Source organism: Rhinopithecus roxellana, chromosome 21 (genome assembly GCF_007565055.1).
Source record: "Rhinopithecus roxellana isolate Shanxi Qingling chromosome 21, ASM756505v1, whole genome shotgun sequence".
Lineage (NCBI taxonomy): Eukaryota > Metazoa > Chordata > Mammalia > Primates > Cercopithecidae > Rhinopithecus > Rhinopithecus roxellana.
This window is the reverse complement of record NC_044569.1, coordinates 46,814,673-46,842,139: the sequence shown is the minus strand read 5'-3', so window position 1 is coordinate 46,842,139 and position 27,467 is coordinate 46,814,673. Positions and strand designations below refer to the sequence as shown.

The 27,467-nt window shown below is 43.1% G+C and overlaps 2 protein-coding genes across 3 annotated transcripts in view; one reads left to right on the top strand and one right to left on the bottom strand.

Moving 5' to 3' along the window:
• Positions 1-9,571: 9,571 nt before the first annotated feature.
• Positions 9,572-20,107, bottom strand: LOC115895475 (translation initiation factor IF-2-like). The gene is made up of 2 exons (XM_030925824.1): positions 19,660-20,107; positions 9,572-10,312 (listed from the first exon to the last, which is right to left on the bottom strand). Exons 1-2 carry the CDS (start codon positions 20,105-20,107, stop codon positions 10,296-10,298), a joined length of 465 nt encoding a protein of 154 aa, XP_030781684.1. The 3' UTR covers positions 9,572-10,295.
• Positions 19,959-27,467, top strand: part of SMAD4 (SMAD family member 4) — a 58,872-nt gene continuing 51,363 nt past the window's right edge. For both annotated transcript variants that reach the window (XR_004055645.1, XM_010376786.2), the window contains exon 1: positions 19,959-20,094. The gene's annotated coding sequence lies outside the window, so the exon portion shown is untranslated. The remainder of the gene's footprint in view (positions 20,095-27,467) is intronic.

Sequence of the window (27,467 nt, the reverse complement as noted above, 5' to 3'; positions counted from 1 at the left end):
GTGTGTCATGACATTCATCAGCTACTTTAAGTTCTTGTGATAATTCTATGTTCAAAGCAACCTAAGGATCTAAAATGATATTGTTGGTCATCAAATCAACATATATACTAACTGAGCACCTACTGTATGCAAGGGTTACCCTAAGTGCTATGATACAGACCTATAGAGCATTCTAATGGGGGTAGGTTGCCCTTCTAAAAAATAATACATGGTAAGTATGAAATGAAGTCATAGGGCATTCTATTTCTTCCTATCTGTGTCTTTCTTTTTTTAATTCTATTTTTTTTTTTTGAGATGGGGTCTTGCTCTATCACCCCAGCTGGTGTGCAGAGGCACAGTCATAGCACATTGCAGCCTCCAACTCCTGGGCTCAAGTGATCCTCCTGCCTCAGCCTCTCCAGTAGCTGGGACTACAGGTGTGCACCAACATGCCCAGCTAATTTTTTAAAGTAGTGATGAGGTCTTGCTATGTTGCCCAGGATGGTCTTGAAATCCTGGACTCAAGCTATCCTCCCACCTCAGCCTCCCAAAATGCTGGGATTACAGACATGAGTGAGTCACTATGCCTGGCCCTATCTGTGGCTTTCTAAAGGAGCAGTTTAGCATATGGTTGGGAGTGTGAGCTTTGGAATCCCAATTGTGTCACTGGCCAGGTGATCTTGGGCAAAGTCACTATCTCTGTGAGACTCAGTATATTCCTGTAGACTGGATAATATAACTATTTATTTTACAGGGTTGTTAGGAAGATTAAATGCGTCCATTTGAGTAAAGCAGTTAGAATAGTGCCTGACACATAGTAAATCCTCAATAAATGTTAGCTAACAACACTATGTCTAAACCATATAAATTACAAATTCCTCAAAAGCAGGAGCCTTGCATTATTTGTAGCTGTGCTAACATGTACAGACCACTCAAGATTTTTCTAGTTGCTTGGCTCAGCAGTATTAATATATTAGTAGATGCAGCATTGTCTTGCTTGCTGGTTTTTCCATCTGCTCTAAATTTAGTACTAAATAAAGCCAGTTGTGGGGGTGGAGGAGGTTTTAAAGATCTCTGGTCCAAATCCATTAGGTTTTTTGTTTTCTTTGAAAGCTGTCATCCAGAGAGAGTTTGGAAGCATATGCTAAAGACCATTTTTAGGCATGTTTTGCAGAAATTTATAGCATCTATTTACATTATTATGTGTTTCCATACTTTAAACTGTCAACCCTTTGCATATAGTAGTATCCTAACTGATGTTCCAAATTTGCTACTATGCTATACGTGGGCTTGCATAATTCCTAACTCATAACATATGGATATTAAATAAATTAGGTTATGAGAAGCAATTCACTTTTTTCCATCTTGGTAAGTAGAATAGTCACAATCCAATAAAGATAAATAAAGATGTCTATGACTAAGGCATCATAATTACACCTTGTATTTGTATAGTGCATAATAATAGCTTACGTTTGTATACCTTATTTAATTCTTACAACCACTCAGTGAGGTAAGCAGGCATGGAAGTATCATGAATTCCATTTTACAGATGAAGATATTAAAACCTAGAGGTTTTAACTGACTTGCCTAAGTTTACTACATGGTAACAAATGGCAGAGCCAAGATCATACTTGGGTTTCTTGACTGGTAGCCCAATGCCCTTTTTACTTTAGTGGTAGAGGAAAGTGTTAGGAATTCTCATTTTCTTCCACCGATATTTACAGCCTGACTCTACAAAGAACTTTGCCAATGGTGGTCTGTTGTGAGCCTTTGGCAAGGTATGGGTCTCGTATGCTTAATCCCAATTTGTAAATGTTATAGAACCATCCCTGTGGCAAGGAGGATTCATATCAGTCAAATGTTGCAGATAACAGTATTTAGCTGCATGTGCTAGAGCTGACAAACTTTGGAATCGAAAGAAGAATCATCAGTGAAGTAACTCAAATAATGGGAGAGAATCTTCCAGTCAGCACTCAATCTCCTTGGTCCTTAAATTTCAAGCTAAAGATGCCTATAAAACTCCATATAATATAATCACAGAAGATATTTTGTAGGTAGTACTTTGCACAAAAGCAATCATAGGAGTTTTACAGTTTGTTTTTATTGGAAGAGAGCCACCGCTCTAGAATTTCTTGTCATTGAATAGATGGGAGGGAGCGGGAGTTAGAAGCAGAAAAGAGAATCAGCCTGAACGTACAGATGCTGGGGACTATGTGGTTGGGGCAGAAAATGTTTATGCTGTAAGGAATTAGTATGAGTGGTAGAGACAGAGTGACTAAAATTTCTACAAAATTACTACATAAATTCTTTTTTTAGTATGTAAATTCTGATCAGACCTAGTGTAAACTGGCATAGACAAATATGAAGCAGTTGATGTTGGACATAGAAATGGGAGAAAAGAAAGCCAGACAATGTAAAAAATTTATTCCCGGGGCCGGGCGCGGTGGCTCAAGCCTGTAATCCCAGCACTTTGGGAGGCCGAGACGGGCGGATCACGAGGTCAGGAGATCGAGACCATCCTGGCTAACATGGTGAAACCCCGTCTCTACCAAAAAAATACAAAAAACTAGCCGGGCGAGGTGGCAGGCGCCTGTAGTCCCAGCTACTCGGGAGGCTGAGGCAGGAGAATGGCGTAAACCCGGGAGGCGGAGCTTGCAGTGAGCTGAGATCCGGCCACTGCACTCCAGCCTGGGCGACAGAGCAAGACTCCGTCTCAAAAAAAAAAAAAAAAAAAAAAAAAAAAATTTGTTCCCCTCCCACTCCAGATAACACCCCATTGTGAGAGTTAGGAGCCCATATATTTCAAGAGACTGAAAACCAATTCAATGAGCTTGAAAAATAATAAGATGTATTGATTCTCATAGGTCAAAAAAACAGGGATGGTACCGGCATCAAATGCAATTGTCTTAAAGGATCATAGGGTTTTCCCTCTCTCTCCTTCTGGCTTTCTACTCTGCTTTCTTGTTTATTATTTTCTTTCCTACTGCAAATGAGCTTCCTCAATGTAGTCAGAGAAGTTGGCTGCCAGCAGTGGCAGGCCGATACTCCATGCTAGGGTACCACTGTTAAACCAAATCCCAGCACAAAGAAAGAACACTTTTCTCTGATGGCTTAAATGTATAATGTCTTAGAGAAGGATTGTGATTGGTCAGTGTGGACCACATGTCTGCCTGTGAACCAGTCTCAAGCTCTTGAGCAATGGAGTGCCAGGACTGGCCAATCCTTAGTTATGTCTTCACACTTGTAGCCAAAGCAGATGGAGTCCATCACCAGAAAAGTGGTAAAGAATTTGGCTGAGCTATCCCAGTTTACTACAGCAACAGTTCCCAAATTGACCTGAAGATAAACATCCCCTGGACCCTTGTTAAAAAACAGATTCTTTGGTGCCCAGCTTAGACCTCCATAATCAGAATTTATATAGGAGAAGGATGGTAATTTGTATATTTAGCAAGTACCCCAGGTGTATTAGTTTTCTATTGCCACTGTAACAAATTAACACAAATTTAGTGGCTTAAAACAACATGGATTTATTATCGTCTGGAGGTCAGAAACCCAAAATCGGTTTCACTGGGCTAAAGTCAAGGTGTTGACAGGTTTCTTCCGGAGGCTCTGAGGGGAGAATCCATGTCTTTGCCTTTTTCAGCTTCTGGTGGTTGCCTGTGTGTCCCGTTCCACCATCTTTGAAGAGCATCACTCCAGTTACTGCTTCTGTAATCACATCACCTTCTCCTCAAACTCTGACTCCTTCTGTGCTCCTTTTACAAGGACCATTGGACACTTGGATAATCCAGCATAATCTCCAAGTTCAAGATCCTAACTCAGTCACATCTGCAAACTCCCTTTTGCCATCTGCTATATGGTTTGGAAGTGTCCCTCAAATTTTGTGTGTTGCAAACTAAATCCCCAAATTTATATCTTGATGCTATTTGGAGGCAGAGATTTGGGGAGATAATTAGTATTAGATGAGGTCATCAGGATGGGGCTCCTATGATGGGACTGGTGGCTTTATAAGAAGAGGAAGAGGCCGGGCGCGGTGGCTCAAGCCTGTAATCCCAGCACTTTGGGAGGCCGAGATGGGCGGATCACGAGGTCAGGAGATCGAGACCATCCTGGCTAACACGGTGAAACCCCGTCTCTACTAAAAAGTACAAAAAACTAGCCGGGCGAGGTGGCGGTCGCCTGTAGTCCAGCTACTCGGGAGGCTGAGGCAGGAGAATGGCGTGAACCCGGGAGGCGGAGCTTGCAGTGAGCTGAGATCAGGCCACAGCACTCCAGCTTGGGCAGCAGTGCGAGACTCCGTCTCAAAAAAAAAAAAAAAAAAAAAAAAAAAAAAGAGGAAGAGAGACTTGAGCTTGCATGTCTGTGCTCGTTTGCCATATGATGCCCTTCACCATAAAAACCCTCACTGGAAGTTGAGCAGATGCTGGTGCCATGCTCTTGGACTTTCCAGACTCCAGAAGTGTGAGAAATAAATTTCTCTTATTTATAAATTACCCAGCCTTAGGTATTCTGTTATAGCAACAGAAAACAGTCAAAAACACTATTCATGAAAACCCTCACTGGAAGTTGAGCAGATGCTGGTGCCATGCTCTTGGACTTTCCAGACTCCAGAAGTGTGAGAAATAAATTTCTTTTATTTATAAATTACCCAGCCTTAGATATTCTGTTATAGCAACAGAAAACAGTCAAAAACACTATTCAAGGTAACATTCACATGTTCCAAGGTTTAGGACATGGACATAGTGGGCCACTATTCAGCCTACTGCACCAGGTAATTATCAGGTAAATCTGAGAAACACTGATAAAGGAGTTAAAAAGAAATTACTTACGCAGGTTGTGAAGGTAAGGAAGTCCTTGGTAAGGTTCTCCTTTTAATGAAAAGCAGCCCCCAAATCATTTTCTTTTCTAACAAAGAGCAGCCTGTAAAATCGAGCTGCAGGCACAGACAAGCAAGCTGGAAGCTTGCACGGGTGAATGCCGGCAGTTGTGCCCATAGGAAAAGGCTACCTGGGACTAGGCATGATTAAAATGGCAGCTCCATGTTTCCTTCTCTTTGCTAGCCATGTGTACAGTAAGGAGCAGGCAAGATGGCACTGGCCAAGTGGAAAGCCATTTGCATAATAAGATTAGGGTGGGGCAACCAGCCATCCCTGTGTGCTGTGTAAACATCACACCTGGTCAAACCAATCTGTGGGCCCTTTGTAAATCAGACACCACCTTCTCAAGCCTGCCTATAAAAATCTGCTGCAGTTTGCAGCAGGCCAGCTTTTCCCTTCAGACAATGCCTCTCTCCTCTCTCTCTCCTCTCTCTCTCTCTCTCTCATAAAAGAGAGCTGCTCTCCTCTTTCTTTTGCCTATTAAACCTCTGCTTCCAAACTCACTACTTATGTGTTGGTGTCCTTAATCTTCTTAGCACGAGACAATGAACCCCAGGTGTTTACCCCAGACAATGATACCGCTTCAGCACCATAGGAATGGTTAACACCACAAGTGCAACATAAATATTCCAAACATAAAGATTCTCAATATTATATAAGCCTAACTAATCACTTAACTGTATATAATATATAGATGCCCCAATTGGGTGGCCCAACCACCATGTTTTTGAATGTGTCAGTAACTCATTTCATTTTTATTGTTTAGTGTTCCATTGCTATGCTTTTGAACATCCCCCCAAAACTCATGTTGAAATTTGTCATTGTGATAGCATTAAGAGGTAAGGTTATGATGAAGCACAAAGGCCCTCACCAGATGCTGCTGCTATACTCTTAGTCTCCCCAGCATGCAGAACCGTGAACCAAATAAATTTCTATTGTTTATAAAGTGCCCAGTCTCAGGTATTCTGTTTTAGCAACACAGAATGGACTAAAACATCCACTGATGAATTTGCCACAATCTATTCATCCATTCACCTATGGGTGGACATTTGGATTGTTTCCAGTTTTTCTGGGCTGGGTGTGGTGGCTCACACCTGCAATCCCAGCACTGTGGGAGGCTGAGGCAGGAAGATCACTTGAGGTCAGGAGTTTGAGACCAGCCTGGACAACATGGCGAAACCCCATCTCTACTACACATACAAAAAAATTAGCTGGACGTGCTCACTTTAACCCAGGAGGCAGAGGCTGCAATAAGCCAAGATCGTGCCACTGTATTCCAGCCTGGGTGATACAGCGAGACTGTCTCAAAAAAAAGAAAAAAAAAAAAAAAAGAATATTTATGGAGCCTCTTCTACACATACTACCTCTCCCATCTCACCCCCTACTTCACTCATCTCTTATCCTGCCCTGTGTTGACCTTAATTCTGTTATGTGAATACACTGAGCTTACTTCTGCTTCAGAATCTTTACATCAGCCCTCTCCAGATTTTTGCATAGCTCTCTCCATCATTCAGATCCCTACTCAAATGTCACCCTCTCAGAGAAACTCTACTGGTTGCCGTATCTAAAATAGTACTCCACCTCCTCCCCCAATCTAATCATTCTCTATGGTCTTTTTTTTTTTTTTTTTTTTTAATAAGATTGCAATTATCACTTTAAGATTATGTTATCTGTTTGGCCACATGTTCATCATATGTATCACCCACTAGAATGTAAGATTTTTTTTTTTTTCATTTCTAACTTTTATTTTCAGTTCCTGGGTACATGCGCAGCATGTGGAGGTTTGTTACATAGGTAAACATGTGCCATGGTGATCTGCTGCACAGATCATCCCGTCGCCTAGGTATTAAGCCCAGCATCCATTAGCTATTCTTCCTGATCCTCTCCCTCCCCTCATCCCATCTCATCTGACAGGCTCCAGTGCGTGTGGTTCCATATATCCATGTGTGCTCATCATTTATTGCCCACTTATAAGTTAGAACATCTGGTATTTGGTTTTCTGTTTCTGCATTTGTTTGCTAAGGATAATGGCCTCCTGCTCCATCCACGTCCCTGCAAAGGACATTATCTTGTTTCTTTTTATGCCTGCATAGAATTCCATGGTGTATATATACCACATTTTCTTTATCCAGTCTATTACTGATGGGCATTTAGGTTGATTCCATGTCTTTGCTATTGTGAATAGTGCAGCAACGAACATATGCATGTGTCTTTATAAAGAATGTATTTAGTAAGTTCTTTAAGTGGCCGGGCATGGCGGCTCATGCCTGTAATCCCAGCACTTTGGGAGGCCAAGGTGGTCAGATCATGAGGTCAGGAGATTGAGACCATCCTGGCCAACATGGTGAAACCCCATCTCTACTAGAAATACAAAAATTAGCTGGGTGGGGTGGCATGTGCCTGTAATCCCTGTTACGCAGGAGGCTGAGGCAGGAGAATCGCTTGAACCAGGGAGTCAGAGGTTGCAGTGAGCCGAGATCGCGTCACTGCAGTCCACCCTGGTGACAGAGCAAGACTTCATCTCAAAAAAAAAAAAAAAGTATTTAATAAGTTCCTTAAGGGCCAGGAATTTGTCTCACACTATATCTCCATCTAGAGCAGTGCCTGGAAAACAGTAGAAACTCAATCAATTTTTGTTGGATGAGAATTTTCATTTAAATCTTAGGAAAATAAAAATTTGAACAAGTGGTATACCTCCTTTTATAGCTGAAGCAACTGAAGGTGAGACAGGTTCAGTAACTTGCCAGGAGGGCACAGAGATAGAGCCAGGATTTGAATGCTTGTCCATTTGACTTCAAAGCCCATCCATTATCTTAGCCTCTATTCTACTGTCTCATAATGAAGTGGAATGTATACACACAAGGCTACAAAATCAAGTGCCAGTGGACTGGCTTGAGGTTGTTTGGATGAGATCAGTGGAGGAGATGGAGTCATCAGTAGGAGGGGAGTTGGCATCATGCATGAGTGAGATTTGTAAAGATGGAGGCAGGAGGGAGGGCAAACCTTGGGCCTGGGCCTGCGATTGTCCACCGCGGCTTTGTCCTTGGCTGAAGAAGCCAGTTCCCACCTTCTCCTGGGAGAGCAGTGAGGATGGAGGGCCAGCTGTAGGGTCAGGACTGTGTAAGCCGCATTCCTGGGCCTTTGTGTCATACCTACCAACAAAGGACACTTTCTGAAGAGCTTTTGTGGACTGTGGTTAGGCCTGCAGTCAGGACCCGCATTCTAACTAAAAAGTGTAGCCTCCGGCAAGTTCAGAGCCACTTTGCAGCTCCCTGGCAATGGGGATGATCTGTGTACTGGGGAAGGCAGCTGGGCCCAGAGGGGCTTTTGAACCACAGCATTTTTCTTAAAGATGAGGGATGTTATTTTTAAACCAGGTAGGAGGTGACCTGGGAACCAGCCTCCCTGAAGAGGAGGGAGGGAAACACCTATGGCCAGGGTTATGTGGTGCTCTTATTTCCTTCCTGATTAAAGATGTAGATGCCTTGGTACTTGAGCCCTGGAGGAGGCTCCTTCAACCTGAGAAAGCACTGTGCCCCAGCTCATCCTGGGAGCCGGTACAGAGGGAAGGAAGGGGGTGGCAGTTCAAGGGCAGCAGCTGGGAGAAGCATGTCAGAAGTGCCGGGGAAGCGAATGTTGGCTAGGGAAAGGAAAGGGGAAGAAGGAAAAGCAGAGAGGCAGCAGCAGCTCTGGGAGAAAGGGACAACAGACCCTTAAGAAGGGCAAGTGTTCTGGGAGCCTCAGAACAGTGATGGATTTTCCATCTTGGAATCCCCTCCCTTCTCTGCCCCTTATACACAGCTTGTCCTGAGGAGCAGACATGTGGTCTGTGCTCACCGAAGAACTCACAGTCTCCTCTCTTCAATACCCATCTGCTGGGCCTAATTCTTACCTCAAAAAGGTAACTCTTGATTATTCTTAAAAGTTTTAAAAAAATAGTAACTGTGATTTTGGTCTAAGCTAATTATTTTTCCTGAAGGTTGTCTCCCAAGAAAAATGCTTAAAGAGGCTGGGCGCAGTGGCTCATGCCTGTAATCCCAGCACTTTGGGAGGCCGAGGTGGGCGGATCACCTGAGGTCAGGAGTTCAAGACCAGCCTGGCCAACATGGTGAAACCCCCATCTCTACTAAAAAATACAAAAATTAGCTGGGTGTGGTGGTGAGCACCTATAATCCCAGGTACTCAAGAGGCTGAGGCAGGAGAATTGTTTGAACCTGGGAGGCGGAGGTTGCAGTGAGCCAAGATCGGGCCATTGCACTCCAGCCTGAGTGACAGAGTGAGACTCTCTCTCAAAAATAAATAAATAAATAAATTAAAATAAATAAATAAATAAATAAATAAATAAATAAGAAAAATGTTTAAAGAATATGAAAATAATTTGGTGTTGTTTAGGTAGATTGTTTTCCTCCTCAGAGTTGAAAGCTAAAAAAAGTAACACAGATATTCATTAGATTTTATCACTGAAATGACACCATAGCACTGTTGCCCAGGCTGGAGTGCAGTGGTACAATCTCAGCTCAGTGCAACCTCCACCTCCCTGGCGCAAGTGATCCTCCTGCCTCTGCCTTCTGAGCAGCTGGGATTATAGGCACATACCACCATGCCTGGCTAATTTTTGTATTTTAGCAGAGACGGGGTTTTGCCATGTTGACCAGGCTAGTCTCAAACTCTTGACTTCAAATGGTCTGCCTCGGCCTCCCAAAGAGCTGGGATTACAGGCGTGAGCCACTGTGCCTGGCAGGGTTTTTGTTTTTGATGAACTTGTCATTTCCAGCACTCCCTGCTTGCGATGTTCTCTCTTGTACCTGTGACACTGAGGGAAACTGTTAGATGTGAAATTCACCTGAGGGACTAAAATCTGTCTAGATGTAAGTCTGATCTGGCGTCTACTGGGGGAAGGGAAAAACTGAGTAAACTCTGTTTCAGTTCATGTCCATTGCCATTCAATTCTGAATTCTAAGATACGGCACCCAGTAGGGTCACTCTACATGTTTATTCAGTGGAAATGATGTCTGAAAATTCAACTTTTATCAAAAAGCATTTTAGGTGGGTAGAATCATGACTGTGAACTGTCTCCTAAATAATTTGTGTTCCATTATTCCCCTTCCCAATACATTTTGGATTTTAGGCCCTATATAGGTCTAGACCCTGGAGTCTAGGGCTTTGCCTCTGGAACCAGCAGTATTGGCCTCACTTGAGAGCTTATTAAAATGGAGAGTCTCCAGCCCACCCTCAGATCCAAGGAATCAGGATGGACTTTTTAACATGCTCCCCAAGTGATCTGTGTGCATGTTAAAGTAGGAGAAATGCTGCTCTGAGCATCTGATCAGGAGGCCCTCCCAGCCCTGGCTTCAGGGTAGAGCTATTTGGGTTGCAAGGTGGCACCATGCCACACATTGTGGGCAGAGAGTTCAAATTCCAGCTCTGCTGTGAACTTCATCACAGGGACAAGTGACCTAAAATTAAAAAAAAAAAAAAAATCAAACTCACAGAAAAGTCGCAAGAATAGTACAAAGAACTTCTGTAAATACTTTACCTAGATTCACCAACTATTAACATTTTGCAATGTATACTTTATCTTTTTTTTCTCTCTCTACCTATGTATGATGATTATTCCTGAATTATTAGAGAGTTAATTGTATATACTGGCATGTCTTTACCCTCAAGACTTCAGTGTGTAGCTCCGATAACAAGGACATTTTCCTACACGACAACACCAGGGCTAGAACTAGAGGGAGGCTAACAAGGCCTGAGCCTGGGTGGCCCTTCAAGAGGGCTTCCTTCAACTTTGTACCCTAGGAACCTCTGTTGTCTCGCCCTAGTTCTGTCCTGCATGCTACAGTTATCAAAATCAGGAAACCTAACGCCGACTCAATACTATTATCTAATCTATAGTCTATTATATTTAATCTATAATCTATAATATATCTATAGTCTAATCTATAAGCTATTTTCCAATCATGTCTATTGTCCCAATAAGGTCCTTTGTAGCAAAAATTTTCCCCAGATTCAATTCAGAATCATGTATGACATTTAATTGTCCTGTGTATTTAGTCTCCTTTAATCTGGAACAGTTCCTCAGGCTTTGTCTTTTATGATATTGACATTTTTGAAAATTATAGACTAGTTATGTTACAGAATGTCCCTCAATATGGGGACAAGTTACTTTTTAATCTCTTAATGGTTCGGTTTCATCGCTATTAAATTGGGAATAGTCCCTCCTTCATGTTGAATCAAATAGATGAAGACACGTAATGGGCTTGACACATGGCAGGTGCAGGTGGATTAAACAAGAAGCTGCCACTGATCGGGCACTTGTCAGCGCCATGCCAAGTGCTTCACACGCATTGTCTCATTTTGTTTTTACTGCAGCTCTGTGAGATGGGCTGTATTTTTACCCCTACTTCACAGAAGAAGAATCTGAGACTTAGAATCATTTGTCCAAGGTCTCATAGCTAGTAAGGAGTGACATGGGGACTTGAATCAAGTCAGTGAGACTGCAAAGGTTATTCGCTTGTAACATGCTTGTGGTGCTTGCTAAAATCTAGCTTTTTTTGCTAAAATCTAGCTTTTTAAGCATAAAATTTTCCTAAAGTTCACCATTTTAACCATTTAAAAGTGTATAATTCAGTGTCTCTTAGTATATTTACAATGTTGTACAACTCTCAGCACTATCCAATTCCAGAAATTTCCATCACCTCATGAAGAAACCCTATAACTCCCAATTCCCCTGACAACCACTAATCTGTTAATCTACCTGTTTCTGTGGATTTGCATATACATGAAATGAAATACTACTAAGCAATAAAAAGGAACTACTGATCACAGTAACATTCTGGATCTCAAAAACAACACACTGAGTGAATGAACCCAAATACAAAAGACTGCATATGGAAATATTCCATTTATGTGAAATTCTAGAAAAAACAAAGCCTTAGGAACAGACAGCATGGCAGTCATTGCCTGGGGACAGGAACATATGGCTGGGAGGTGGCACTGACTGCAAAGGGGCATAAGGGAACTTTTTGGAGGGATAGAGGTGTTCTAATATTTGATTGGTAGTGGTGGTTGCACATTGGATATATTTGCCCAAATGTATCAAATTGTCCACTGTGTCAAGTTTATAATATGTAAATTATACCTCAATAAGATTGTAAAAAAAGAAGAAAAAAATCTAAGCATATCTGGTCCTGAATGGAGTTCAATTCATCAGCACGGCTTCCTTTGTTGCCTGGCCCCAGATCCATCTTCCCAGCCTCATCTCTCACTTCTCTGACACTTGCCATGGGCAAGCCCAGTGTTGGGCACTCAGAGAATGTGGGGGAAGGAGAACCTCTATCTTCAGGGAACTCACAGCCTAGTCTGGGAGCAAAAAGAAAGGGCAGCCAACTCTGACATAGCAGGGCACCCTTCCTAGAGGACCACTGAATCCTAAGGACAGGAACAAAGATATTCCAGACACAGCCTGGATTCCAGTCATTTTGAATCTCAAGTTTGAATCAAGTTTCAACCTAATATTTTGAATAGGTAATACATTTCTATGGCTGTATACTTTAAAACAAAGAGATGACAGACTTTATTTTAGTGCTTTTAGGAATGTGGGAATCACTTGTAATGTTTAGGTTAATCGATGTTAAGTAATTTTCAGGAGTAACTGGAATTATTTTAAAAATCACTGGGTTAAACTGGGTGCAGTGGTGCGTGCCTGTCCCCAGCTACTCAAGAGGCTGAGGCAGGAGGATCACTTGAACACAGGAGTTTGAGTCCAGCCAAGGCAACACAGCAAGACCCCATCTCTAAAAAACAAAACAAAACAAAACCCAAAGCATTGGGTTGACACTAAAATATCATGATGCTAACCTGTGCCAGGAGGTCCTTTGCTTGAGGGAAGAGCACTCTGTCTCCATCCCTAGGATGAAAAGATTAAACTTCTATATTCTCCTCACCCTTAGGAAGCTCCTATTCATAAGAGGTGAAACCATTAAATAAAACAAAAGGAAAATAAACCTTTCAAGCCTTTGCCTGCCCCTATCAGAGATCTATGTGGAACTGGCAGTAGCTTGGCTCCCTTTGAGTGCTTTGGAACTATGGTCTTCAAGATTTCTTGCTTGCTTTTCTCCTACAAGAAATTTGAAAAACTGTGTTTTGTTCTTTCTTCCTTCCTTTCTTTCCTTTTTCTTTCTTTCTCTCTCCTTCCTTCCTTCTCTCTCTCTTTTCTTTTTTTTTTTAAATAAGAGATAGGGTCTCATTCTGTCACTTACGCTGGAGTGCAGTGGCATGATCACAGCCCACTGCAGCCTCAAACTCCGGGGCTCAAGCAATCTTCTCGCCTCAGCCTCCTGAGTAGCTGGGATTACAGGCATGAGCCATCATGCTTGGCTAAAACTGTTTCTTCTTGTACTTTTAAAGGTCATATCTAAAATGTTTCATCACAAGTTTAAATTATTTAATTTAAATTATAAATTATTATTTAACAAACCTATTATTTAATAAGGGTTGTTATTTCTGGCTTAAGTATTGGCATTTTAAAATAAGATTGCTACATCATTCTTTAAATGTATCCAAGGAAATTTAAAGATCATAATGCATCTATCATCCATTTAAAAAATACATGAACAAGCTTTTCTTTAAAGTAAATTTTACATCAGTCTTTATTTTTCTTATCTTGTACTTCCATTCCAGTTACCCCTGAACATTTTAATATAATATTTTAAGCTGGAGAGTCTTTTATTGATCAACCTACCGCACTTCCCTACAATTTTTTTTTTAAAGAAAATTATTGACTGACTCTGATAAGCTTAAAAAGCTCATTTTGATTGCATAATTTTAATACCTAATTGATCTAAATGACACAAAGTATTACATATTTTGGTATCTATTAAAATTAAAGGATATTTTTGCTGAATGAAATAGAATTGGGTCAAACCTAGTCCTAGTTTTCACTTCTATGGATAGAAACACAAAATACCTTGTTCATTCATTCAACAAATATTTATTGAGCATCTCCTATGTGTCAATAGCTACTTTAGGCACTTGTGATACACTGATAAACACTACAGATAAATCCTTGCCCTCATGGAGCTTACATTCTAGTCCGGGGTAATAGGCAATAAACAATAAACACAACACATGAGTAAATCATATTAGTATGTCAGAAGTGCTATAGCAAAAGAAAAAGCAGGGTAAAGGGGCTTTAGGTGTGCTGTGAAAGTTAAGAATGGGCTGTGATTTTTAAAAGGTCAGGGTAGGCTTCAATGAGGTAACTTTTGACCAAAGGGGGTGAGAGAGTTGGCAATGCAGATATCAGGGGAAACATGTACAAGGCAGAGGGCACAGCCAGTGCAGAGGCCCTAACTTGGGGGCATGGCTGGCATCTTCTAGGGACTAGAAAAGAGATTGGGAAGGCTAGAACATATTGGAGAATGACTGATAGGAGATGAGATTAGAGAAGTAATGCTCAGGGGTGGAGTGGTGGTACTCATCTTATAGAACCCTTTAGACTATTGTAAGGATGTAGATTTTTACTCTAAATGAAATGAGGATCATTTAACGTAGGGATTTAAGCAGAGAGAAGATATCTGACTTATTTATTTTTTTTGAGATGGAGTCTCGCTCTGTCGCCCAGGCTGGAGTGGAGTGGCGTAATCTCCACTCACTGCAAGCTCCACCTCCCAGGTTCATGCCATTCTCCTACCTCAGCCTCCCGAGTATCTGGGACTACAGGTGCCCACCACCACGCCCGGCTAATTTTTTTGTATTTTTTAGTAGACCCGGGTTTCACCGTGTTAGCCAGGATGGTCTCAATCTCCTGAGCTCGTGATCCACCCGCCTTGGCCTCCCAAAGTGCTGGGATTACAGGCATGAGGCACCGCGCCCAGTCCTGACTTATGTTTTAAAACGATCACTCTAGCTATTACGTTGGGAAGAGGCAAGCATGAGAACAGGGAGAGCTTTTAGAAGATGAATCCAAAGATGAGATGATGGTGGCTCAGACCGGGGAGTAGCAGTGGAGGTGGTTAGGGATGCTCTGTGGATTAGACATGCGTGTGAGAAAACAAGGGGAATCTAGAATTGCTGGACAGCACTAAGGATTTACATTGAGGTTCATGGTGATGAAATTAAAGTGAAACTACTCAGGGTTTTTGGTCTGAACAACTTGCACAATAGAGTTATCAAATGAGATTGGAAAGCTAGTGGGCTCAACAGGTTTGAGGGAGAATATTGTTCAGTTTGTGATGTGTTTGAGGATATCAGAATCTGGAGTTCAGGTAAGAGGTCTGAGCTGGAGATATAAATTTAGGAGTTGTCATCATATATGATGATATATATCTTAGATGGTATTGAAAGTCAGGAGACTGGATGTGATCAAGGAAATGAGTATAGATTAAAAAGAGTTCAAGGGGCCAGGCACAGTGGCTCACACCTGTAATCCCAGCCCTTTAGGACGCTGAAGCAGGCAGATCACCTGAGGTCAGGAGTTCAAGACCAGGCTGGCCAACAAGGCGAAACCCTGTCTCTACTAAAAATACAAAAATTAGCCGGGTGTGGTGGCGGGTGCCTGTGATCCCAGTTACTTGGGAGGCTGAAGCAGGGAGAATTGCTTGAATCTGGGAGACAGAGGTTGCAGTGAGCTGTGATCGTGCCACTGCACTACAGCCTGGGTGACAGAGACTCTGTTTCAAAAAAAGAAAAAGAAAAAGAAAAAGAGTTCAAGGAATGAGCCCCAGTTAGGGGGTTTGAGAGAAGAGATGGAATCCAGCAAAGACGACAGGGAAGGAGGAACCATGAATGAAGAAGAAAAACCAAGAAGATGTGGTTAATAAAAGAGAATCAAGTGATCAGCTGTGTCAGCTGTTACAGATAAGTCAATCAAGATGAGAACTGAGACTAGATCATTGGGTTTAGCCAGTGTGAAGTTCTTTGTTGGCCTTCACAAGAGTAGTTTTGATAGTGTGGTAAGGATGAAAGCATGAATGGAGTTTAAGAGAGGATGGGAGACCTAACACTCAGCTGATGACCTAAAATACGCCACATGTGTACCTCACATGTAATGATTCTACTACGTATGTATGGAGTCTTAACATACGTATCATGCTTGACATGTTTTTGAACTTTATATAAATGGTATTGTATGGGATGTATTCTGCTGTTGTAGAATGGGAGAAGAACTGCAGATAAAGTATAGAAAACTCTTTTAGAAGTTTTCTTGTAAAGGGAGTAGAGAAATGGGTGATAGCTGACAGTAGAAATAGGTCCAAGAGAAGAATCTGTAGGACTGGAAAAATCACAGCTGCTGGTAAACTTACCAGAATGACCCAGTAGAGAAATATTGATAATATAGAATAGGGGGATAATTGCTGGAGTGACAGCGAGGATACCGATTAGGCAAGATAGGACTGGAATCTATGTGTTGGTGACAATGCTCCTTTAGCTAGGAGCATGGCAATTCAACCATGTGAGGGTGGGGAAGGCAAAGTAGAGGCTGGCATGTGGGTGTGGGTGATGCTGAGACTCTGTGGAATTTTTTCTCTCATTGCTTCAATTTTCTCAAAAAAGGCTATTAATTGAGAATGATGGAGGGGAGGATGTGCAACTTAGAGGACAGAGAAAGTACAAACTCCAGAAGAATGGAGGAGGGAAGGAGGATTGCTGGACAGCACTAAGGGTCTGCCTGAGGTTCCTGGTGATGAAATTAAAGTGAAAGTAGTCAGTGTGATTGCGTTCTTCTCTTGCCACATTCAGATGCATGGGCGCTAGCTTGCATCAGGGTTGTGGCTTTGCCAGGCAAGCACAACAAAGGGAGAGAAAGGCAAGGGGGCTGAGGGCATTTGTAAGAGTGATTGTGATTGGCCAGGGGTTGAGGCTGGGTGAGAGCAGATATGAGGGGTTCAAGAATTGTCGCAGTTAGAGTACTACAGGGAGTGACCTGGAAAACTGAGGTGGTGATCAGGGTATGAGATGTTTGAAACTGAGATAATGAAGAAGTTGCAGAGTTCGATAAGGCTACTGTGATTATGACCATGGGAGGAAGTGGCTTAGTTAGGGTATGTGCAAGTTAGAAGTTAGAGAAGGTACAAAATCCAGAATGATCAAGGGGAGGATGTATAAGTTAGAGGACAGAGAAGGTACAAAATCCAGAAGAGTGGAGCAGAGAAGTGTAAGAGAATTGCTGGACAGCACTAACGGTCTACCTGAGGTTAATGGTGAACAGTGGGGGTCTCCAGCGAACAGCCAGCAAGGGACTGAGGCCATCAGTCCTGAGGCCTGCAAGGAACTGAATGCTGCCAGCAACCACATGAGCTTGGAAGCAGATCCTCTGTCCCAGCCTCACGTTGTAGAGGACCTAGCCAAGTGATGCCTGGACTCTTGACCCAGAGAAACTGTAAGATCATAAAATTGAAGCAATGAGAGAAGATCCTTGAAGAATAAAAGGAACTGAGAGGCCAGGGTACTGGGAAGATCTTATAACCACCTAGCACTAGGACAGAAGTGGCATTGGAGTGACTGACAGGAGCAAATTGTGCAGAGATGAAGTGGGGTGAGGTCAGCGATAGAGGTATTGGATAGCAAGATTTAAAGTTGCTGGTTTAGAGGAGGAGGGGGATGGCCTGGAAGCAATGTTGAGAAGCAAGAAGGAAACCTACCTCACCTCCAGGCACTAAGAGGTTGAAGGCTGAAAACACCGTTGCCACTACTTGATAGGTGGAAGAAAGCGCAGTGTCCCAGGGCAAAGTTGGGTTTCCCTTAAGTAAAAAGGTGAAGGGAACCTGAAGGGAAATTCTGAGAAGAGGTTGAGCTTATAGTGAATATCATTTGCATAAATAAATAGATGGTGTGGTAGATTCTAAACAGGCCCCAAATGATCCCCGCCTCCTGGTGTTCAAGCTTTTGTGTTTCCTTCCCCTTCAGTGTAGGTGGCGCCTGTGATTTGCTTCTGGCCAGCAATGTATGGCAAAGGTGACACAGTATGAGTGACACTGTGTATGTGATGATGTTACATAAGATTGAAACCAGTGTCTTGCTGAGACTCTCCCCGTTGCTGGCTTTGAAGAAGCAAGCTGCCATATTGTTAGCTTCCCTATGGAGAGGACCACATGGCAAGGAACAGAGGGACCAACAGCCTGCAAGGGACCGAGGCCCTCAGTCCTGCAGCATGCAAGGAACTGAATGGTGCCAACAACCACATGAGCTTGGAAGCAGATCCTTTGTTCCAGCCTCACTTTGTAGAGGACCCAGCTGAGCCATGCCTGGACTCCTGACCCAGAGAAACTGTAATATCATAAATGTTTGTTGTTTCAAGCTTCTATATTTGTGGTGATATTGTTATACAGGAATAGGTAACTAATACAGACGGAATGGAAGAAGTTTAGTTATAACGATGTCTCAATGTTTAAAAAACTTCTTCTGAAGTATATTACCTAAGAATCACATATTGATCTATTACCAAATCATGTTTTGTAATCTATCAGCTGACAGATCTTCCTTCAGTTTCGATGACAGAAAAGATTTGAAAACTATCTGACTTGAAAAATAATTTAATATCCATTCACTAAGGTCATTTACTTTCTCAGCATAGATACCGATTTTTGAATTGTCCCTTTTGGATTGCTGGGGAAGTACTGCATTGATCCAATGCACATTAGTAATGGGTGAGAATTTTGACTTTCTTTTGTAAGGTGGGAGGACAGTTTTGAAAGGGGATGCTGTGTCCTCAGCTCCTTTCTTAAGCTGGGCAATTTTAGAAAATAGAACATACAGCAGTGGAAGATGTGGAAATGAATTCCCTTAAAACTGGTCTTCATAAATCCCAGGAGTAAGAGAACACCAGTTTGGAGCTTAAGGAGCTTTCTGGTAAAAGACGGAATGGCCCAGGCAGTGATGTGGAGGATAGTATGAAGCAATGAGTATGAGTGGTGAAGGCGTGCGGTGGGTGTAGAGTTTCTGGGCGACGTGACCTAAGAAATGACTTTAGAACTGGCTAATCATTAGTTTTGGAGGGACTAAAAGTCCAAAGTAGTTCCTGGTTGGTGAAAATAAATTGAAAATAAATCATTAATGTGTTTTAAATGAAAAAGAAATGCATGCGTCTTGTAAAAAATATGAAATAAAAGAAGCATAAAGTCAAAAGCAGAGCCTGTGCCTTCCCCCACCAAACAGGTAACCTAGTTAACAGGTGTGTCCTAGGATACGAAGTTCCCCTCCAGCTCAGAGAGTGCGCCTACATCTCTTCCAACAAAATCCACTCACACTTGCAACGCCTGGCAAGGCTCTTCAATATGTGATTCCTTGACTGTTCTGTGCGTCTCTCGAGTTCAAACACCTCTGGGGCTCGTGATTTGGGGCTGCCAGAAAGGGAAGGAAGGTGTGGCCGGCGTCTGTTTCTTCCCTAAGTGAACTCCTACAACCTAGCCACCTTCTCCCCAGAGCTGTCCACCGGTGGTTGAAGGCCAATTTTTGTGCCTACGCAGGTCCTCAACACAGAACAAAACAAACAACGAAGGCCGGGCTAATAGCTATTTATAAACACTTACTGGACGCCCACTCTACGCCGAGCTCTCCCGCGCTCCTTGGGAACTTTTTTGCCAAGAGATGCCAATTTTCCCGGCGACCACTCCCTCAAGCAGGCCTTCGCCTGTGCCCGCGCGGAGGCCCAGGCCCAGGCCGGGATTCAGAGCCGCCCCTCGGCTGGCGCTGCCCTGCAGGCGCCTGCGCAGAGCGACTCTCGCCGTCACTTGGGGCGGGAGGCGGCGACAGCCGGGAGAAAGGAAAGCTGCGGGGGAAAAGGGCCAAACCCTGAAATTACCCGGATGTGGTCCCCGCGCGCGCATGCTCAGTGTGTTCTCGACAAGTTGGCAGCAACAACACGGCCCTGGTCGTCGTCGCTGCTGCGGTAACGGAGCGGCTCGGGTGGCGGAGCCTGCGTTCGCGCCCTCCCGTTCTCCTCGGGAGGCCCTTCCCGCCCTCCCTTCTGCTCCGCGGCCGCCCAGGGGGTGGGAGCGGGTGAGGGGAGCCAGGCGCCCAGCGAGAGAGGCCCCCCGCCGCGGGGCGGCCCGGGAGCTCGAGGCGGTCCGGCCCGCGCGGGCAGCGGCGCGGCGCTGAGGAGGGGCGGCCTGGCCGGGACGCCTCGGGGCGGGGGCCGAGGAGCTCTCCGGGCCGCCGGGGAAAGCGACGGGCCCGGCGCGTCCGCGGACCAGCAGCGGCGGGAGAGCGGACTCCCCTCGCCACCGCCCGAGCCCAGGTAACCGCGCCATGTCCCCTCCCCTTCCCCTGGCCGGGCCCGCGCACCCCGCCCTCGGCTTCCCCGCCCCGGGGCGGGCTCCCGACTGCTGCGGCTGCGGCTGCGGCGGCGGCGGCGGGGAGCGCGCGGAAGCCGCTGGGAGGGCGACCGCGGCCGCCTGACGAGCCGGGCCGGGCGGCGGTGCCTTGCGTCCCTCCGGCCCCCACCTCCGCTTGCAGCTCGTGGGAGAATCAAGTTAAAGTCAGACGGGACTCCTGCCGCGGCCGCCGCTCCTCTTTGTTGTTCTCGGGTAGTTTCACGGTCGCCCCGGCTGAGCGCGTTGGGTCGGCAGGAATGTGTTGCCTTAGGGTCTAAATGAAAGTTGTAAATTGTCTTAATTTATTTTCTCCAGCCAATTTCAGTTTTCTCTTTGTCCCCTACTTTCTCTTCCTAGTCTTGTCATGCCAGTTTACGCTTCTGGCTTTGATATGTTTACTTTTTGAGTGTTGAGAGTGACGGCGGTATGCAGGACACATTCTTAGCACCTAACTGAACCCCTCCTTGCCCCCAATAAAACATGCTTCCTAATAAAAGACATAGTTGATCTTACTGTTAGCGCTACATGTACTGAGAGTGAAATTGGTGTAGAGTGGAGGGCGGTGGCTCCATCACTTGTCCCAAACTACTGTTAGGATTTCTCAAACTAGATTTTCAAAGCGACAAGTGTGTAGTTAACGTGAAAGGTTTATTTGCTGGTGCAGAGGCTTTAAAAAGCCCTATTGAAGATTGATAGCTGTTTCCACTCAAAAACCTAAGTACGTTTGTTTTTATTTAAAAAAAAACATTTTTATGCATTATAATTTGGAAACTATTATTTCCAAATTAGTTTCTTAATGCATTTAGGTTTTGCACCGTAGTTTAAGATGGAATTGCCAGTTATTTAGGAATAATAAATACAACAAGATAATAGGGGAATTATCCTGAATTGCCTTTCTGCAATAATATGGTCTTAGCTAATTTTTGTTAATAACCTTTGACTTTTGCCAGAATTAGCATCCTTTTAGTCTTAGTAGCAGCTTGGTTCCTCGGGTGTTTAAGAAGTAGGTTCATTACTTTTTGCTGGCAAAAACCATTTAGTCTCCAAAAAAAAAAAAATGAAATGCGTAATTTCATAATTAGATTTAGAATACTTTTTATGGTGGATTTCATAAATTACTTTTGCCATACCCTGCGGAGACTAGATATATACATTTCAGTTGAAATATAGAAAGTTCTAAAATGTACTTTTTTTTTAATGCTAAGGACTTTATATTGGAAAGTTCTGATATGATTAATACATATTCCAAACTGTAAAATGATTAACATTTAAAAATACAGTTTTTTAAATTAGTGTTTCTTCCATAATGCTGTCATGATTTTGTTTACTTAAATGGGTTTGTTACAGAACAAATGTAATAGAGATAGATAGGCCAAGCATTTATAATTTGGAGTAGCTTTAGATCTAAAGATAGTGGTGAATTATGTAGGTTTTAAGTTGTTGGAATTAAAACTAAAAGCTTCTTTAGATAAAAATTGTAACATTTTGTGACTCTATTAATAGAAGTGGCTTTTTCTTTGCTTTCCAGGTTTTTGGGTGAGTTTTAAAGAATTATTGCATCTTAGTTTTTTTATTTTTGAAGTGGGACTGTTTGTTTAGGTAACTGCCTTCAGTGTAAATCTTGAGTTTAGAAAAAACCAAACTGCAAATGTTTTTCAGACTTAATGAAAATTTGTGCTGAGAAAGTCACTTTGAAATATTTTGGAGTAAGTTGGCTGGGCGGGGTGGCTCACGCCTGTAATCACAGCACTTTGGGAGGCCGAGGCTGGCGGATCACGAGGTCAGGAGATCGAGACCATAGTGGCTAACACGGCGAAATTCCGTCTCTACTAAAAATGCAAAAAATTAGTCGGGCCTGGTGGCAGGCCCCTGTGGTCCTAGCCGCTTGGGAGGCAGAGGGAGGAGAATGGCGTGAACCCGGGAGGCGGAGCTTGCAGTGAGCGGAGGTCGCGCCACTGCACTCCAGCCCTGGGCGACAGAGTGAGACTCCGTTTCAAAAAAAAAAAAAAATTGGAATAAGTTTTACGTGAATGATTTTTAAAAGCCTGTGCTTCACTTTCTTAAGCTACATTTTAGTCGAGTGATTGTGTGTGAATTCTTTTTCTGTATTCCCCTTCAGTTTTTCTTTCCCCCCCCAAATTAAGGAGCAAGAATTAACCTAATTTACGCTGCCCAGTCACACTCCAGCTCTCCCACTTGGAAGCAGTTTTTTTCTGATTGAGCCAGTGTTATAGTAACATCATTAGGCACTATTCTAATTGAGGTGTGAATTACTGAGGCCTCTACTAGGGAGGTTAACCCTACAGAATCTACAGGGTTCATTATATTTAAATTGCATATTTAGGCTTGTCTAAATTTTTGCCTATTTTGGTGAAAACATATTGTTCTGTCGATGTTTAAACTTAGTTCATTTTATCCCTCTCTAGTTCATGACTAACCATTTTTTTCATTTTTAATTCAGTTATTTTTTTTTTTGAGTGACTGGTTCTTTAAGCATCTTGTATTAGCCATTTCAATGCTCATTATGTATGTTTGGATTTCTCTTATTTTGTTGATCTAGAAGACTGTGTAGTTATGCCAAAAAAATTTTTTTTTCTTTAAGCGATGATGAATGGTGACTCCGAGTTGACCATTAATCGTGTTTAAGAGTAACCTGACTAAAATGTTTCATTGTTTTCTACAGTTAAAAGACTTAGACCAGCATAACACAGCATTTTTTTTCTTTTTTTCTTTGACATGGAGGCTTGCTCTGTTGTCCAGGCTGGAGTGCAGAGGCATGATCTCCACTCGCTGCAAACCTCGCCTCCCAGGTTCAAGCGATTCTCCTGCATCAGCCTCCCGAGTAGCTGGGATTACAGGCATGTGCCAGCACACCTGGCTAATTTTTGTATTTTTAGTAGAGATGAGGTTTCGCCATGTTGGCCAGACTGGTCTTGAACAACTGACCTCAGGTGATCCGCCCGCCATGGCCTCCCAAAGTGCTGGGATTACAGGCGTGAGCCACTGTGCCTGTCCTATAATACCGCATTTAATACAGTTTTATAAAATTATCACATATGCCAAGCATATACTTGATCGTAAGTCAGATTTAGAATTTTTGGATTTTGTTTTCTCTTTCTAAAATGTGTAATTTTGGTAATGGGAAATTTGACTGAATTCCAGTTTCTCAGGAACAAGGTATTTTAGGTTGTGTCACCTTGACACTATTGCATGGTGTAATTGGCATCCGGGAATATTTGTGTTTAATTATGAGAGTGAATGAAAACTAGGGTAGTGCTTACATACGTAAAACTAAGATGATGCATAGTCGGATTCTTACAGTTTATAAGGGTCTTATAATCTAAGCCTTGGTAAGTTGCTACTGCAAATTATATCATAGATCAGATAAGTACCAAAGACCAATTGTAAAGAGGGTCTGTTAACATTTTAATCAGTTTAAAATTGGCGGTAACAGTAAAGACCATTCAGCTCAAAGAATGTATTTCATTATTTATATTTCAAATGAGAATTTTTTTGCAGTTTGGAAAATTTGTAAATGTGTTGAATTCATCTTTTTATTGCTTTTTTACTCCCAACGTTTAGGGCAATGGTCTTCTTTTCTCTCCTTTCTTTCTCTCTCCCTTTCTCCCTCCCTCCCTTTTTCTTTTATTTTCTTTTTTTTTTTTTTTTTTTTTTTCCTGAGACGGAGTTTCGCTCTTGTCGCCCAGGCTGGAGTGCAGTGCAATGGTGCGATTTTGGCTCACTGCAACCTCCACCTCTTGGGTTCAAGCGATTCTCCTGCCTCAGCCTCCCGAGTAGCTGAGATTACAGGCGTGCGCCACCATGCCAAGCTAATTTTTTTGTATTATTAGTAGAGGACGGGATTTCACCATTTTGGCCAGGCTATTCTTGAACTCCTGACCTCAGGTGATCCACCTGCCTCAGCCTCCCAAAGTGCTGGGATTATAGGCATGAGCCACTGCGCCCAGCCTTCTTTTTTTTTCTTTTTCTTTCCATCTTGCTCAGTACCCCAGCCTGGAGTGCAGTGCTGCAATCATAGCTCACTGCTGCCTTTACCTCCCAGGCTCAAGCAATCCCATCTCAGCTGCCCCAGTAGCTGGGACTACAGGCACACACCATCACACCTGTCTAATTTTTTGAAAATTTTTTGTAGACACAGGGTCTCCCTCCGTTGCCCAGGCTGGTCTTGAACTCTTGGGTTCAAGTGATCCTCCCACCTCAGCCTCCCAAAGTGCTGGGATTACAAGCATGAGCCACCATGCCTGGCAAGTAGTTTTCAGTCTTGGCTGTACTTTTAGATCCCTTGAGGAACTTTACAAAATACTGATGCCTGAATTCTAGCCCCGGAAATTATTATTTGGTGGGTCTGGGGTGCAGCCAGGTTAGCCCTCCACAGTGATTGAGCCATTAGGGTCCTCTGACTTTTTCTTTTGAGCTGTTTCACTTGTGTTAGCTTTACATTCTTTAATGCAGTGATGTACACATGTACAGTGTAGTCGTCTCATACATCTATCTTAACATGTCTTTTGAAAGTATTGCCACATTTGCTTTGCTTCTGTGTCTGTCTCTTTTCTTTCTTTCTTCCTCTCTCCCTTCCTGTCACCTATTCCTTTCTCCTCTGTTTCTTTCTTTGCATTCAGTTTATTTGAACTGTCTGGTAGTAAGTTTTAGGAAGCTGTATTTCCCATGATGAGAAGTTAATATATCATCACTATTTTAAATAGGAAGTTGGTCTTCTTTTTTTTTTTTTTTTTTTTGAGACGGAGTCTCACTCTGTCACCCAGGCTGGAGTGCAGTGGCCGGATCTCAGCTCACTGCAAGCTCCGCCTCCCGGGTTCACGCCATTCTCCTGCCTCAGCCTCCCAAGTAGCTGGGACTACAGGCGCCGCCACCTCGCCCGGCTAGTTTTTTTGTATTTTTAGTAGAGACGGGGTTTCACCATGTTAGCCAGGATGGTCTTGATCTCCTGACCTCGTGATCTGCCCGTCTCGGCCTCCCAAAGTGCTGGGATTACAGGCTTGAGCCACCGCGCCCGGCGGTCTTCTTTTAAAGTATATTCTCAAATGCTTACTTGTACTCCTTTTAGAGACTAATTACTTTAAGTCCCCAAGTTAGCATCTAAACTCCCTGTGGGCCTGGTCTAGTGGCTCACATCTATAATCTCAACGCTTCTGGAGGCTGAGGCAGGAGGATCACTTGAGCCCAGGATTTCAAGGCCAGCCTGGGCAACAAAGTGAGACCTTGTCTCTAAAATAAATAAATAAATAAAACAAACTCCCAATGCAAATTGTCTTCTTAGGGGGTTAATCTACTTGGTAAACCATACGTTTTTGCGCCTCCAATTAACTAGTCACTTAATTGGTTTCTGAGAGGCAGGTTGCGTTGGGCCTTTTCCGTCAGGTCTTATACACTGCGAGACAGTTGCTCAGCTAGGCTAGCTAGCTAGTTTCTTTAGGGATCATCTAGGGCATGTTCAGCTCTCCATTTACGTACCTGAAGTAGTTCACAAGTGCTGGGCTATGGAGTAGTTTCATCGCTGTCTCTGGAAGAGCTATTTAAAAAAATAAAAATTTTTTTCCCACCTGATTTCAACACACATTTTGCTTCAGAATGGGAATGGAGTGGAGGAGGCATGGGAATCTGTGTTATTTTTAAAAAGTGCCTCTTGATTCTAAAGGTTTTGTTTATTTTAGTATGCTTATCCTTATTGCTTTATTTATCTATTTTTTAGAGACAGGTTGCCCAGGATGGAGTGCAGTAACACCATCATAGCCCACTGTAACCTTCAACTTCTGGGTTCAAGAGATCTTACCTCAGCCTCCAGAGTAGCTAGGACTACAGGCGTGCACTGCCACGCCAGGCTGATTTTTTAAAATTGTTTTGTAGAGATGGGGGGGGGTCTTGCTTTGTTGCCCAGGCTAGCCAAATCTTATTTATGATTTAAAACTAGTACTGCTACTAAATATTTATTTTTATGGGAAGGTATTATTTCTGTATCTTAATATGGATGAAGGTATGCTATTTAGGTCTTTTCAAGTAAAAATGTATTTCTAAATATAAACTGAATTAAGGATATTTGTCAGTGATATTCACTAGTGAATTCTAGAGCATATGTTATCAGTAGATGGCCAGTCATTGTAAAAATTGAATAATCTAGTGAAAGGATGACTGGAAATAATGGGGTAAGCTAAGCCAGGAGTCATTGTACATAAACACATTAGGTGTGTCTTATGTCATAAATATGCCTACTAAAACTAGTTGAAGGAAGAACGTGTATAGATGTTGCAATAATGAAGGGCTGGCTAATTGTAAGGAAAAATGATACAACTTCTGTGTAATTAGTATTTTTAATCAGTTGTGTATATTCATGGTATTTAATTTGTAAAGATTGTAGACTAGATCAATGCTTTGTAAAACTAACAATACCTCAGACTTCCAGAGTGCTTTTTATTTTTTTTATTTTTATTTTTTGAGACAGAGTCTCGCTCTGTCACCCAGGCTGGAGTGCAGTGGCGCAATCTCGGCTCACTGCAAGCTCTGCCTCCCGGGTTCACGCCATTCTCCTGCCTCAGCCTCCCCAGTAGCTGGGACTACAGGCGCCCACCAACACGCCCGGCTAATTTTTTTGTATTTTTAGTAGAGACGGGGTTTCACCATGGTCTTGATCTCCTGACCTCGTGATCCACCAGCCTCGGCCTCCCAAAGTGCTGGGATTACAGGCGTGAGCCACCGTGCCCGGCCTTCCAGAGTGCTTTTTAAAGGTACAGCCCCACCCTTGATTCTAGTTAGTGGAGCTGGCCTAACCTGCAGGGGATTTTGATACATCCCCTTTTGAAGGAATAAGCTAGATGACTTGAAAGTCTCATTCATTTAAAAGTTTTATGAAATGAGGCCGAGTGTAGTGGCTCACGCCTGTAATCTCAGCACTTTGGGAGGCCGAGGTGTGGGGATTACCTGAGGTCAGGAGTTCGAGACCAGCCTGGCCAACATGGTGAAACCCTGTCTCTACTAAAAATATAAAAATTAGTCAGACATGGTGGCACACGCCTGTAATCCCAGCTACTCACATGCCTGTAATCCCAGCTACTCACATGCCTGTAATCCCAGCTACTTGGGAGACTGAGGCAGGAGAATTGCTTGAGCCCGTGGACGGAGGTGCAGTGAGCCGAGATCGTGCCGCTGCACTCCAGCCTGACCGACAGAGCGAGACTGTCTCCAAAAAAAAAGAAAAAAAAGCAAGAAAAGTTTTATGAAATGTATTTTTCAGTTATCAGTTATTAAAATTCAGTTTGGTTTC

Excerpts from the sequence above, each read along its gene's own strand:
- LOC115895475 (XM_030925824.1), bottom strand. The coding sequence starts at position 20,107 with ATGGCGCGGTTACCTGGGCTCGGGCGGTGGCGAGGGGAGTCCGCTCTC.